The sequence below is a fragment of the Pristiophorus japonicus genome, unplaced genomic scaffold (genome assembly GCF_044704955.1).
Source record: "Pristiophorus japonicus isolate sPriJap1 unplaced genomic scaffold, sPriJap1.hap1 HAP1_SCAFFOLD_595, whole genome shotgun sequence".
NCBI lineage: Eukaryota > Metazoa > Chordata > Chondrichthyes > Pristiophoridae > Pristiophorus > Pristiophorus japonicus.
In genome coordinates, this window is record NW_027254504.1 from 35,001 (window position 1) to 47,400 (window position 12,400).

At 55.1% G+C, this 12,400-nt stretch overlaps 2 protein-coding genes across 2 annotated transcripts in view; one reads left to right on the forward strand and one right to left on the reverse strand.

Moving 5' to 3' along the window:
• The window catches only part of LOC139255377 (BTB/POZ domain-containing protein 17-like), a 4,005-nt gene extending 3,870 nt beyond the window's left edge, over positions 1-135 (reverse strand). The window contains exon 1 of the mRNA XM_070873906.1: positions 46-135. The gene's annotated coding sequence lies outside the window, so the exon portion shown is untranslated. The remainder of the gene's footprint in view (positions 1-45) is intronic.
• The window catches only part of LOC139255374 (serine/threonine-protein kinase 36-like), a 25,820-nt gene extending 16,054 nt beyond the window's left edge, over positions 1-9,766 (forward strand). Inside the window, exons 4-5 of the mRNA XM_070873904.1 lie at positions 8,042-8,119; positions 9,603-9,766. Coding sequence (XP_070730005.1) covers positions 8,042-8,119; positions 9,603-9,737 — 213 coding nt within the window. The 3' untranslated portion in view covers positions 9,738-9,766. The remainder of the gene's footprint in view (positions 1-8,041; positions 8,120-9,602) is intronic.
• Positions 9,767-12,400: the final 2,634 nt, after the last annotated feature.

Genomic DNA, 12,400 nt, shown 5'->3' on the forward strand with positions numbered 1-12,400 from the left:
AACTTTGTATTAAATTCGTACTGTAGGAAAGAAAGCAGCACTCACCTGTGATTGGAACTTTTGAATGAACTCACAGATGGTCGACACGTTGTACACTGGAAGGCCGGAATCTTTAACTCCTTACTTTCAGTTTCATTTCCCTGTTGTGACGAGATTGGTTGATGAGAACAACACTTTAATATCCTCTGACTCACACAGGAAGCATCGGTGTAGACCCTTAACATCTAACATCCGTCCAGCAGCCTCATCCGTGCCTTTGTTATCTCTCGACTTGACTATTCCAGCACACTCCCCCCCTGGCTGGCCTCCCACATTCTACCCCAGAGTTGATACAAAACTTGTCTGCCCCCGTGTCCTAACCCGCACCAAGTCCCGCTCACCCATCACCCCCTGTGCTCACTGCCCCGTGTCCTAACTCGCACCGAGTCCCACTCACCCATCACCCCTGTTCTCACTGACCCCGTGTCCTAACTCGCATCAAGTCCCACTCACCCATCACCCCCTGTGCTCACTGCCCCGTGTCCTAACTCGCACCAAGTCCCACTCACCCATCACCCCCTGTGCTCACTGACCCCGTGTCCTAACTCACACCGAGTCCCACTCACCCATCACCCCTGTTCTCACTGACCCCGTGTCCTAACTCGCATCAAGTCCCACTCACCCATCACCCCCTGTGCTCACTGACCCCGTGTCCTAACTCGCATCAAGTCCCACTCACCCATCACCCCCTGTGCTCACTGACCCCGTGTCCTAACTCGCACCGAGTCCCACTCACCCATCACCCCCTGTGCTCACTGCCCCGTGTCCTAACCCGCACCAAGTCCCGCTCACCCATCACCCCCTGTGCTCACTGACCCCGTGTCCTAACCCGCACCAAGTCCCACTCACCCATCACCCCCTGTGCTCATTGCCCCGTGTCCTAACTCACACCCAGTCCCACTCACCCATCACCCCCTGTGCTCACTGCCCCGTGTCCTAACCCACACCGAGTCCCACTCACCCATCACCCCCTGTGCTCACTGACCCCGTGTCCTAACTCACACCCAGTCCCACTCACCCATCACCCCCTGTGCTCACTGCCCCGTGTCCTAACTCACACCAAGTCCCACTCACCCACCACCCCCTGTGCTCACTGACCCCGTGTCCTAACTCGCACCAAGTCCTGCTCACCCATCACCCCCTGTGCTCACTGCCCCGTGTCCTAACTCACACCCAGTCCCGCTCACCCATCACCCCCTGTGCTCACTGACCCCTTGTCCTAACTCACACCCAGTCCCACTCACCCATCACCCCCTGTGCTCGCTGACCCGTGTCCTAACTCACACCCAGTCCCACTCACCCATCACCCCCTGTGCTCGCTGACCCGTGTCCTAACCCGCACCGAGTCCCGCTCACCCATCACCCCCTGTGCTCACTGTCCCGTGTCCTAACTCACACCCAGTCCCACTCACCCATCACCCCCTGTGCCCCCGTGTCCTAACTCACACCGAGTCCCACTCACCCATCACCCCCTGTGCTCACTGACCCCGTGTCCTAACCCGCACCCAGTCCCACTCACCCATCACCCCCTGTGCTCACTGACCCCGTGTCCTAACCCGCACCAAGTCCCGCTCACCCATCACCCCCTGTGCTCACTGCCCCGTGTCCTAACTCGCACCGAGTCCCACTCACCCATCACCCCCTGTGCTCACTGCCCCGTGTCCTAACTCGCACCAAGTCCCACTCACCCATCACCCCCTGTGCTCACTGCCCCGTGTCCTAACTCGCACCAAGTCCCACTCACCCATCATCCCCTGTGCTCACTGCCCCGTGTCCTAACTCACACCAAGTCCCGCTCACCCATCACCCCCTGTGCTCACTGCCCCGTGTCCTAACTCACACCAAGTCCCGCTCACCCATCGCCCCCTGTGCTCGCTGACCCCGTGTCCTAACCCGCACCAAGTCCCGCTCACCCATCACCCCCTGTGCTCACTGCCCCGTGTCCTAACTCGCACCAAGTCCCACTCACCCATCACCCCCTGTGCTCGCTGACCTACATTGGCTCCCGGTTAAGCAACACCTCGATTTGAAAATTCTCATCCTTGTTTTCAAATCCCTCCATGGCCCTCGCCCCCTCCCTATCTCTGTAACCCCCTCCAGCCCCACAACCCCCCGATATATCTGCGCTCCTCTAATTCTGCCCCCTTGATCATCGCTGATTATAATCGCTCCACCATCGGTGGCCGTGCCTTCTGTTGCCTGGGCCCCGAGCTCTGGAACTCCCTCCCTAAACCTCTCCGCCTCTCTACCTCTCTTTCTTCCTTCAAGACATACTCCAAGACGCACCATAAAACATCCCCTCGTCGAGAAAATGGGGGCATAGTTTCAGAATAAGGGGTGGCCCATTTGTAAGGTTTTGGCTTTCCTGGTCAGTACTGCAGTTCTTTGCCTCTGGGATTTACAGGAACAAAATATACACAGCGCAAAGGCTCAATCCAAAACTATTAGTTTGTTCAAAGCAACAACACACAGACAAAACGTATAATCACCAGGCGTTTTCCTGAGGTTGAGTGTTGGCGCTTTCCTTGGTTGCAACTCGTGTCCCGAAGACTAACTGGCTTCAGTTTTGTTTTCTAAAATAGACTTTATTCATATAACATTTTCACAGTGCACTGGAAAATAGCTCAGCACATTGCGGCCAGCCATTCCGTACAATTCGTTTGGACGCTGACAGCAATTCCACACAATACACTCGCGTACATTTCATTTCAGGGTAGAGTTTAGTCCAATCTGTAAATCCCGTCCCATGTAGCACTGTGCAGGTAAGGGTGTTACATGGAGCAGGTAAGGACAGGTTTACATTAGATTCCAGGATACCGATCACGAATCCCGTTCCATGTAGCACTGTGCAGGTAAGGGTATTACATGGAGCAGGTAAGGACAGGTTTACATTAGATTCCAGGATACCGATCACGAATCACGTTACATGTAGCACCGTGCAGGTGAATGCAGTACACGGAACGGATGACAATACATTTAGATTTCTTTACAAGTCACTAAACAGGGCAGAGACTTGCATTATACATGGCACAACACAGGTGTGTTTCAGTACAAAGTGCTCGATGTATACAAGCAGATTAACAAGTACAGGCCGAGGGGGGGTCTGACTCCATCCCCTGGGTTTACCGGGGTGGAAGGGCCTTAAACTCTGGCCCTTCCCCACCGTGCCTTTGCGGCGACTGCACCGACCTTTAGTGCGTCCCTCCGCACGTAATCCTGGACCTTGGATTGCGCCAGTCTGCAACACTCGGCCGTGGACATCTCCTTGCTCTGGAAGACCAGCGAGTTTCGGGAAGACCAAAGTGCGTCTTTGACCAAGTTGATGGCCCTCCAGCAGCAGGTGATGTCTGTCTCGGCGTGTGTCCCTGGGAACAGCCCGGAGAGCACCGAGTCCTGTGTTACAGAGCTGCTCGGGATGAACCTCGACAGCAACCGCCGCATCTCTTTCCAAACCTGCCTCGCAAAGGGGCAATCGCGAAGGAGATGGATGACAGTCTCGTCCGCACCACAGCCAACTCAGGGGCAGAGTGCCGTGTCTCTGGAACTCCGGCTGTGCCTGAACGCTCTGACGGGTAAGGCCCTCCTCACCACCAACCAAGCTACGTCTTGGTGCTTGTGTGAAAGCTCTGGCGATGAGACGTTCTGTCAAACGAGTTCGACAGTCTGCTCGGGGAACCACCCAACAGGGTCCACCCTCTCCTTTCGTAGGGCGGCCAGGACCTCACGTGCTGACCACTGCTTTATGGACTTGTGGTCAAAGGGGTTTTTTCTGAAAAACGTTTCCACGAAGGTCAGGTGGACAGGCATGGTCCAGCTGGTGGGGGCGTTTTGCGGCAGCTTGGCCAGACCCATCCTTCGCAACACCGGGGACAGGTAGAACCTCAGCACGTAGTGACACTTGGTGTTTGTGTACCGGGGGTCTGTGCACAGCTTGATGCAGCCGCACACAAAGGTGGCCATCAGGATGAGGGCCACGTTCGGAACGTCCTTTCCTCCACCGTCCAGAGATTTGTACATGGTGTCTCTGCGGACACGGTCCACTTTGGACCTCCAGACAAAGTGGAAGACGGCCCGGGTGACTGCCGGGGCACAGGAGCGAGAGATGGGCCAGACCTGTGCCACGTGCAGCAACCCCGAGAGCACCTCACTCCTGATGACCAGGTTCTTTCCTGCCATGGAGAGGGAGCACAGCTTCCACAATCCCAGTTTTTGCTTCACTTTTTCGCTCTTCCCAGTTTTTGCCGCACGCCCCGTCCGCTCCGAACCATATTCCCAACACCTTCAGGTAATCTGGCTCAACGGTGAAGGGAATAAAGGATCGGTCGGCCCAGTTGCCGAGGAACATGACCTTCGCTCCCGAGGCCAGTTCAAACTGGTCGCACATTGTGAGCAATCCGCGGACCGACTGCGGATCCGAGCAAAAGACGGCCACATCGTCCACGCACAGGGAGGTCTTGACCTGAGCACCTCCGCTGCCTGGGATCGTCACCCCTCTAATGCCCGCATCCTTCCTGATGGACCCGGCAAAGGGCTCGATACAGCACACAAACAAGACCGAGGAGAGGGGACAGCCGTGCCTGACTCCAGACCTGATCGGAAAGCTTTCAGTTTCCCACCTGTTGATTAGAACTGCGCCACTGATGTCTGTGTGGGGCAGTTGGATCCAACTGCGGATACCCTCCCCAAACCCCATCTTGGGGAGCACGTCCATCGGGTACGTGTGCGATATCCTGTCAAAGGCCTTCTCCTGGTCCAGGCTGATTAAACAGCAGAGCGCAGTGTTTCAGTTGCCGTTCCTGTACTGCTGCCTTTCTGCGAGCCTTCGGATGCTTGTCTTCTTTATACCAAAAAACGCTGACCGCATCAAATGTGAACGCTTGCTGGCTAATTGTTCCTCATCTCGAGTCATTGTTCATGATTACCTTCCCAAGGTGACTTAATGGTTGGTTTACTGGTCGCATTCATATCCAAATGGCTCAGGGTCCCCGGCCCATTGTCTCGGCCTACCCTGATACCAGCCTTTGTGGAGCCACAGTCCAGAGATAATGGAACTCCTTCAGGTAAATGAATATATGAATATATCAGACAGAAAACCATGAAAGGTGTGAATGTCTCTCTTCTGCTGTCATTGTCCAGTGATTTCATCATCAGAGGCAGTCCCTCGGAATCGAGGAAGACTTGCTTCCACTCTTAACATGAGTCCTTAGGTGGCTGAACAGTCCGATACGAGAGCCACAGTCCCAGGTGGGACAGACAGTGGTTGAGGGAAGGGGAGGGCGGGACTGGTTTGCCGCACGCTCCTCCCGCTGGCCTGCGCTTGGTCTCTGCACGCTCTCGGCGACGAGACTCGAGGAGCTCAGCGCCCTCCCGGATGCTCTCCCTCCACTGAGGGCGGACTGATCTTTGGGCCCAGGGACTCCCAGGTGTCGGTGGGGATGTCGCACTTTATCAGGGAGGGCAACATCCTCGTAAATCCCCTCTGTACCCTCTCCCGTGCAATCACATGTTTCCTGAATTCTATTTGCTACCGTTCTGCCCACCTGACCAGTTCATTGATATCTTCCTGCGGTCTACAGCTTTCTTCATTATCAACCATAGAGCCGATTTGTGTATTGTCTGCAAATCATGTTTAAAATCATGAAGGGTTTAGAAACATAGAAATTAGGTGCAGGAGTAGGCCATTCGGCTCTTCGAGCCTGCACCACCAATTCAATAAGATCATGGCTGTGATCATTCCCTCAGTACCCCTTTCCTGCTTTCTCTCCATACCCCTTGATCCCTTTAGCCGTAAGGGCCATATCTAACTCCCTCTTGAATATATCGAACGAACTGGCCTCAACAACTCTCTGTGGTAGAGAATTCCACAGGTTCACCACTCTCTGGGTGAAGAAGTTTCTCCTCATCTCGGTCCTAAATGGCCTACCCTTTATCCTCAGACTGTGAAGGAGACCACATTGTGAGCAGTCAGTACAGTAAACTACACTGCAAGAAGTACAAGTAAAGCGCTGTTTCACCCGGAAGGAGTGTTTGGGGACGGGACGGTGGGAAGGGAGGGGATAAAAGGGGAGGTGTTGCATCTCCTGTGCTCGCTCAGGGAGGTGCAGGGGGAACCTCAGGGTCAGGCTTACAGACTCAACGGAGGTGTTCCGCAAAACGATCACCCAATCTGCCCGGTTCTCCGATCAAACCCGCCTCCCCCTTTCCTCCGGACCACTAAATCACCCGTGCCTTTCTTACCTTCACACTTGACCATTCCAACACACTCCTGGCCGGCCTCCCCCATTCTACCCTACGTAAACTCGAGGTGATCAAAACTCGGCTGCCCCGTGTCCTACCTCGTACCAAGTCCCACTCACCCATCACCCCCTGTGCTCACTGCCCCGTGTCCTAACTCGCACCGAGTCCCACTCACCCATCACCCCCTGTGCTCGCTGACCCCGTGTCCTAACTCACACCAAGTCCCACTCACCCATCACCCCCTGTGCTCACTGCCCCGTGTCCTAACTCACACCCAGTCCCACTCACCCATCACCTCCTGTGCTCACTGCCCCGTGTCCTAACTCGCACCGAGTCCCACTCACCCAACACCCTTGTGCTCACTGCCCCGTGTCCTAACTCACACCCAGTCCCACTCACCCATCACCTCCTGTGCTCACTGCCCCGTGTCCTAACTCGCACCGAGTCCCGCTCACCCATCACCCCCTGTGCTCACTGCCCCCGTGTCCTAACTCGCACCGAGTCCCACTCACCCATCACCTCCTGTGCTCACTGCCCCGTGTCCTAACTCGCACCGAGTCCCGCTCACCCATCACCCCCTGTGCTCACTGCCCCCGTGTCCTAACTCGCACCAAGTCCCACTCACCCATCACCCCCTGTGCTCACTGCCCCGTGTCCTAACTCGCACCGAGTCCCGCTCACCCATCACCCCCTGTGCTCACTGCCCCGTGTCCTAACTCGCACCGAGTCCCACTCACCCATCACCCACTGTGCTCGCTGCCCCGTGTCCTAACTCGCACCGTGTCCCGCTCACCCATCACCCCCTGTGCTCACTGACCCATGTCCTAACTCGCACCAAGTCCCACTCACCCATCACCCCCTGTGCTCACTGCCCCGTGTCCTAACTCGCACCGTGTCCCGCTCACCCATCACCCCCTGTGCTCACTGACCTACATTGGCTATCGGTTAAGTGACGCCTCGATTTCAAAATTCTCATCCTCAAGTTCAAATCCCTCCGTGGCCCTCGCCCCCTCCCTATCTCTGTAACCTCCTCCAGCCCCACAACCTCCCCGAGATGTCTGCGCTCCTCTAATTCTGCCCCCCTGACCATCCCTGATTATAATCGCTCCACCATCGGTGGCCGTGCCTTCAGTTGCCTGGGCCCCAAGCTCTGGAACTCCCTCCCTGAACCTCTCCGCCTCTCTCTCCTCCTTTCAGACGCTTCGTAAATCTACCTCATTGACCGAGCTTTTGGTCGTCTGCTGCAAATGTCATCTTAGGTGGCTCGGTGTCAAATCTATTGATTTTGTCTCAAAACATTGCTGTGAAACACCTTGGGACATTTTACTGCGTGAAAGGTACGGTATAAATACCAGTTGTTGTTGCTGCTCGAGCTTGCGTTGAGCTTGGTTGGAACAGTGCAGGAGGCCGAGGGCGGAGAGGTCGGAGTGGGAGAGGAGCGGGGAATTAAAGTGACAGGCGACCCGGAAGCTCAGGGTCACACTGACGGACCGAACGGAGATGCTCCGCAAAGCGGTCACCCAATCTCCGCTTGGTCCCCCCCCCCCGATGTCGAGGAGACCACATCGTGAGCAGTCAGTGCAGTAAACTACACTGCAAGAAGTACAAGTAAAGCGCTGTTTCACCCGGAAGGAGTGTTTGGGGTCCTGGGTAGTGGGAAGGGAGGGTGGGGGGGGTAACAGGGCAGGTGTTGCAGCTCCTATGCTTGCTCGGGGAGGTGTGGGAAGCTGAGGTAGCGCTGAATCTTCATTTCTCGCTCTCGCAGGTGGTGGTTGTGACGGATTACGCTGAAGGGGAGCTGTTCCAGATCTTGGAGGATGACGGGAGTTTGCCCGAGGAGCAGGTATGGGTGCCGATGCCCTCGCGGGTGCCTGGAAGACCCCCTCCCGCCCCCTCGGCTCAGCCCCAGCCGCCAATCCCCCCCCCCCCCCCCCCCCCGCCCCACCCCAAGAGCCACTTGTCCGACGGGAAAAGCGCACGAGAGTGCAGATAAATCGGGACAAACCGTTGGCTAGGCCGCAGTGTCGGACGCGGCTTTGGCAACGTAGCAATAGTTTGGCCTCTCCAGCCTGTTCCGCCATTGCGACACCCAGCACAGAACGGACGTCGGAGCATGAGGAACAGGACACCATTCGAGCCTCTTCCTCCATTCAATCAAATCACAGCTGATCTGCACACAGGAGCAAGAGGAGGCCATTCAGCCCCTCGAGTATTGAGGAAGCCCTGCACTATTGGAGGGGCAGTACTGAGGGAGCGCCGCACTGTCGGAGGGGCAGTACTGAGGGAGCGCCGCACTGTCGGAGGGGCAGTACTGAGGGAGCGCCGCACTGTCGGAGGGGCAGTACTGAGGGAGCGCCGCACTGTCGGGGGGGCAGTACTGAGGGAGCGCCGCTTTGTCGTAGGGGCAGCACTGAGGGAGTGCCGCACTGTCGGAGGGGCAGTACTGAGGGAGCGCCGCACTGTCGGGGGGGCAGTACTGAGGGAGCGCCGCTTTGTCGTAGGGGCAGCACTGAGGGAGTGCCGCACTGTCGGAGGGGCAGTACTGAGGGAGCGCCGCACTGTCGGGGGGGCAGTACTGAGGGAGCGCCGCTTTGTCGTAGGGGCAGCACTGAGGGAGTGCCGCACTGTCGGAGGGGCAGTACTGAGGGAGCGCCGCACTGTCGGAGGGGCAGGACTGAGGGAGTACTGCACTGTCGGAGGGGCAGTACTGAGGGAGTGCTGCACTGTCAGAGGGGCAGTACTGAGGGAGTGCTGCACTGTCGGAGGAGCAGTACTGAGGGAGTGCTGCACTGTCGGAGGGGCAGTACTGAGGGAGTGCTGCACTGTCGGAGGGGCAGTACTGAGGGAGTGCTGCACTGTCGGAGGGGCAGTACTGAGGGAGTGTCGCACTGTCGGAGGGGCAGTACTGAGGGAGTGCTGCACTGTCAGCGGTGCCACCTCTTGGATGGGACGTTAACCCTATCAGGTGGATGTCAATGATTCCAAAAGCCAGTACTGCAAGAAGGGTGGCTGGGGATGGGGAGGGAGAGTTCTCCCCGATGCCGTGGGCCCAGGATTTAGTCCTCGAACAACATCACTGAAAAAAAAAAATCACACTGCAATCGGTGGAGATCTGACACCAAATTAAAACAGCCCAACCATTAATGGATTGCGTTGTTCCCGCTGGGATCTTGCTGTGCACAAAATGGCGGCCTCGCTTGGGAAGGAATGGCTGGGCGTGCGCAGGGGTTGTGAGACACCGAGGGTGGATCGGCGAGGGACTGAGGTAGGCCGGGGCTCTCGAGGCGCCCCGCGCCTCTTGTTGACGCTTTTGCCGTGTGTCGCAGGTCCGGGAGATTGCGTGCCAACTGGTGTCGGCCTTGTATTACCTGCACTCCCACCGCATCCTGCACCGCGACATGAAGCCGCAGAACATCCTGCTCGGCAAAGGCGGCGTCCTGAAGCTCTGCGATTTCGGGTAAGAGCGCGCGCCCTCCGCATGGCTCCTGTATATAACCACAGAAGAAATCGGTGCAGGAGTAGGCCATACGGCCCTCCGAGCCTGCACCACCATTCAACAAGATCATGGCTGATCATTCACCTCAGTACCCCTTTCCTGCTTTCTCTCCATACCCCTTGATCCCTTTAGCCATAAGGGCCACATCGAACTCCCTCTTTAATATAGGTACAGCAGGCGGTTAAGAAAGCAAATGGCATGTTGGCCTTCATAGCGAGGGGATTTGAGTACAGGGGCAGGGAGGTGTTGCTACAGTTGTACAGGGCCTTGGTGAGGCCACACCTGGAGTATTGTGTACAGTTTTGGTCTCCTAACTTGAGGAAGGACATTCTTGCTATTGAGGGAGTGCAGCGAAGGTTCACCAGACTGATTCCCGGGATGGTGGGACTGACCTATCAAGAAAGACTGGATCAACTGGGCTTGTATTCACTGGAGTTCAGAAGAATGAGAGGGGATCTCATAGAAACGTTTAAAATTCTGACGGGTTTAGACAGGTTAGATGCAGGAAGAATGTTCCCAATGTTGGGGAAGTCCAGAACCAGGGGTCACAGTCTAAGGATAAGGGGTAAGCCATTTAGGACCGAGATGAGGAGAAACTTCTTCACCCAGAGAGTGGTGAACCTGTGGAATTTTCTACCACAGAACGTTGTTGAGGCCAGTTCACTAAATATATTCAAAAAGGAGATAGATGTAGTCCTTACTACTAGGGGGATCAAGGGGTATGGTGAGAAAGCAGGAATGGGGTACTGAAGTTGAATGTTCAGCCATGAACTCATTGAATGGTGGTGCAGGCTAGAAGGGCCGAATGGCCTACTCCTGCACCTATTTTCTATGTTTCTATATCCAATGAACTGGCATCAACAACTCTCTGCAGTAGGGAATTCCAAAGGTTCACCACTCTCTGGGTGAAGAAGTTTCTCCTCATCTCGGTCCTAAATGGCTTACCCCTTATCCTTAGACTGTGACCCCTGGTTCTGGAACTCCCCAGCTTTGGGAACATTCTGTACTCACTGAAGTTTCGAAGGATGAGAGGAGATCTCATAGAAACATATAACATTCCTCCTCACAATTTGCTTTCCCACCCATCTTTGTATCATCAGCAAACTTGGTTACATTACACTCGGTCCCTTCATCCAAGTCATTAATATAGATTGTAAATAGTTGAGGCCCCAGCACCGATCCCTGCGGTACCCCACTAGTCACTGCTTGCCAACCTGAAAATGAACCATTTATCCCGACTCTCTGTTCTCTGTTAATTAGCCAATCCTCTATCCATGTTAATACATTACCCCCAACCCCGGGAACTTTTATCTTGTGCAGTAACCTTTTACGTGGCACCTTGTCAAATGCCTTCTGGAAGTCCAAATACACCACATCCACTGGTTCCCCTTTATCCACCCTGTCTGTTACATCCTCAAAGAACTCCAGCAAATTTGTCTGCATTACACTCGGTCCCTTTATCCAGCTGTACAGGAGTATACCACGCGGTAACCGGGGGGGTAGACATCCGGTGGCTCAGCGCCGCTGGAAAGGGTCAGGAACAGGGGCGCTAAAGGGGTTCGGTGGCGCTCAGTGCGCTGGTGCCGGCGGAGCTGACCAGAAACGCCCGGGGGCATCATAGAAAATAGGTGCAGGAGTAGACCATTCGGCCCTTCTAGCCTGCACCGCCATTCAATGAGTTCATGGCTGAACATGCGACTTCAGTACCCCATTCCTGCTTTCTTGCCATACCCCTTGATCCCCCGAGTAGTAAGGACTTCATCTAACTCCTTTTTGAATATATTTAGTGAATTGGCCTCAACAACTTTCTGTGGTAGAGAATTCCACAGGTTCACCACACTCTGGGTGAAGAAGTTTCTCCTCATCTCGGTCCTAAATGGCTTACCCCTTATCCTGAGACTGTGACCCCTGGTTCTGGACTTCCCCAACATCGGGAACATTCTTCCTGCATCTAACCTGTCCAGTCCTGTCAGAATTTTAAACGTTTCCATGAGATCCCCTCTCATTCTTCTGAACTCCAGTGAATACAAGCCCAGTTGATCCAGTCTTTCTTGATATGTCAGTCCCACCATCCCGAGAATCAGTCTGGTGAACCTTCGCTGCACTCCCTCAATAGCAAGAATGTCCTTCCTCAAGTTAGGAGACCAAAACTGTACACAATACTCCAGGTGTGGCCTCACCAAGGCCCTGTACAACTGTAGCAACACCTCCCTGCCCCTGTACTCAAATCCCCTCGCTATGAAGGCCAACATGCCATTTGCTTTCTTAACCGCCTGCTGTACCTGCATGCCAAACTTCAATGACTGATGTACCATGACACCCAGGTCTCGTTGCACCTCCCCTTTTCCTAATCTGTCACCATTCAGACAATAGTCTGTCTCTCTCTTTTTACCACCAAAGTGGATAACCTCACATTTATCCACATTATACTTCATCTGCCATGCATTTGCCCACTCACCTAACCTATCCAAGTCACTCTGCAGCCTCATAGCATCCTCCTCGCAGCTCACACTGCCACCTAACTTTGTGTCATCCGCAAATTTGGAGATACTACATTTAATCCCCTCATCTAAATTATTAATGTACAGTGTAAACAGCTGGGGCCCCAGCACAGAACCTTGTGGTACC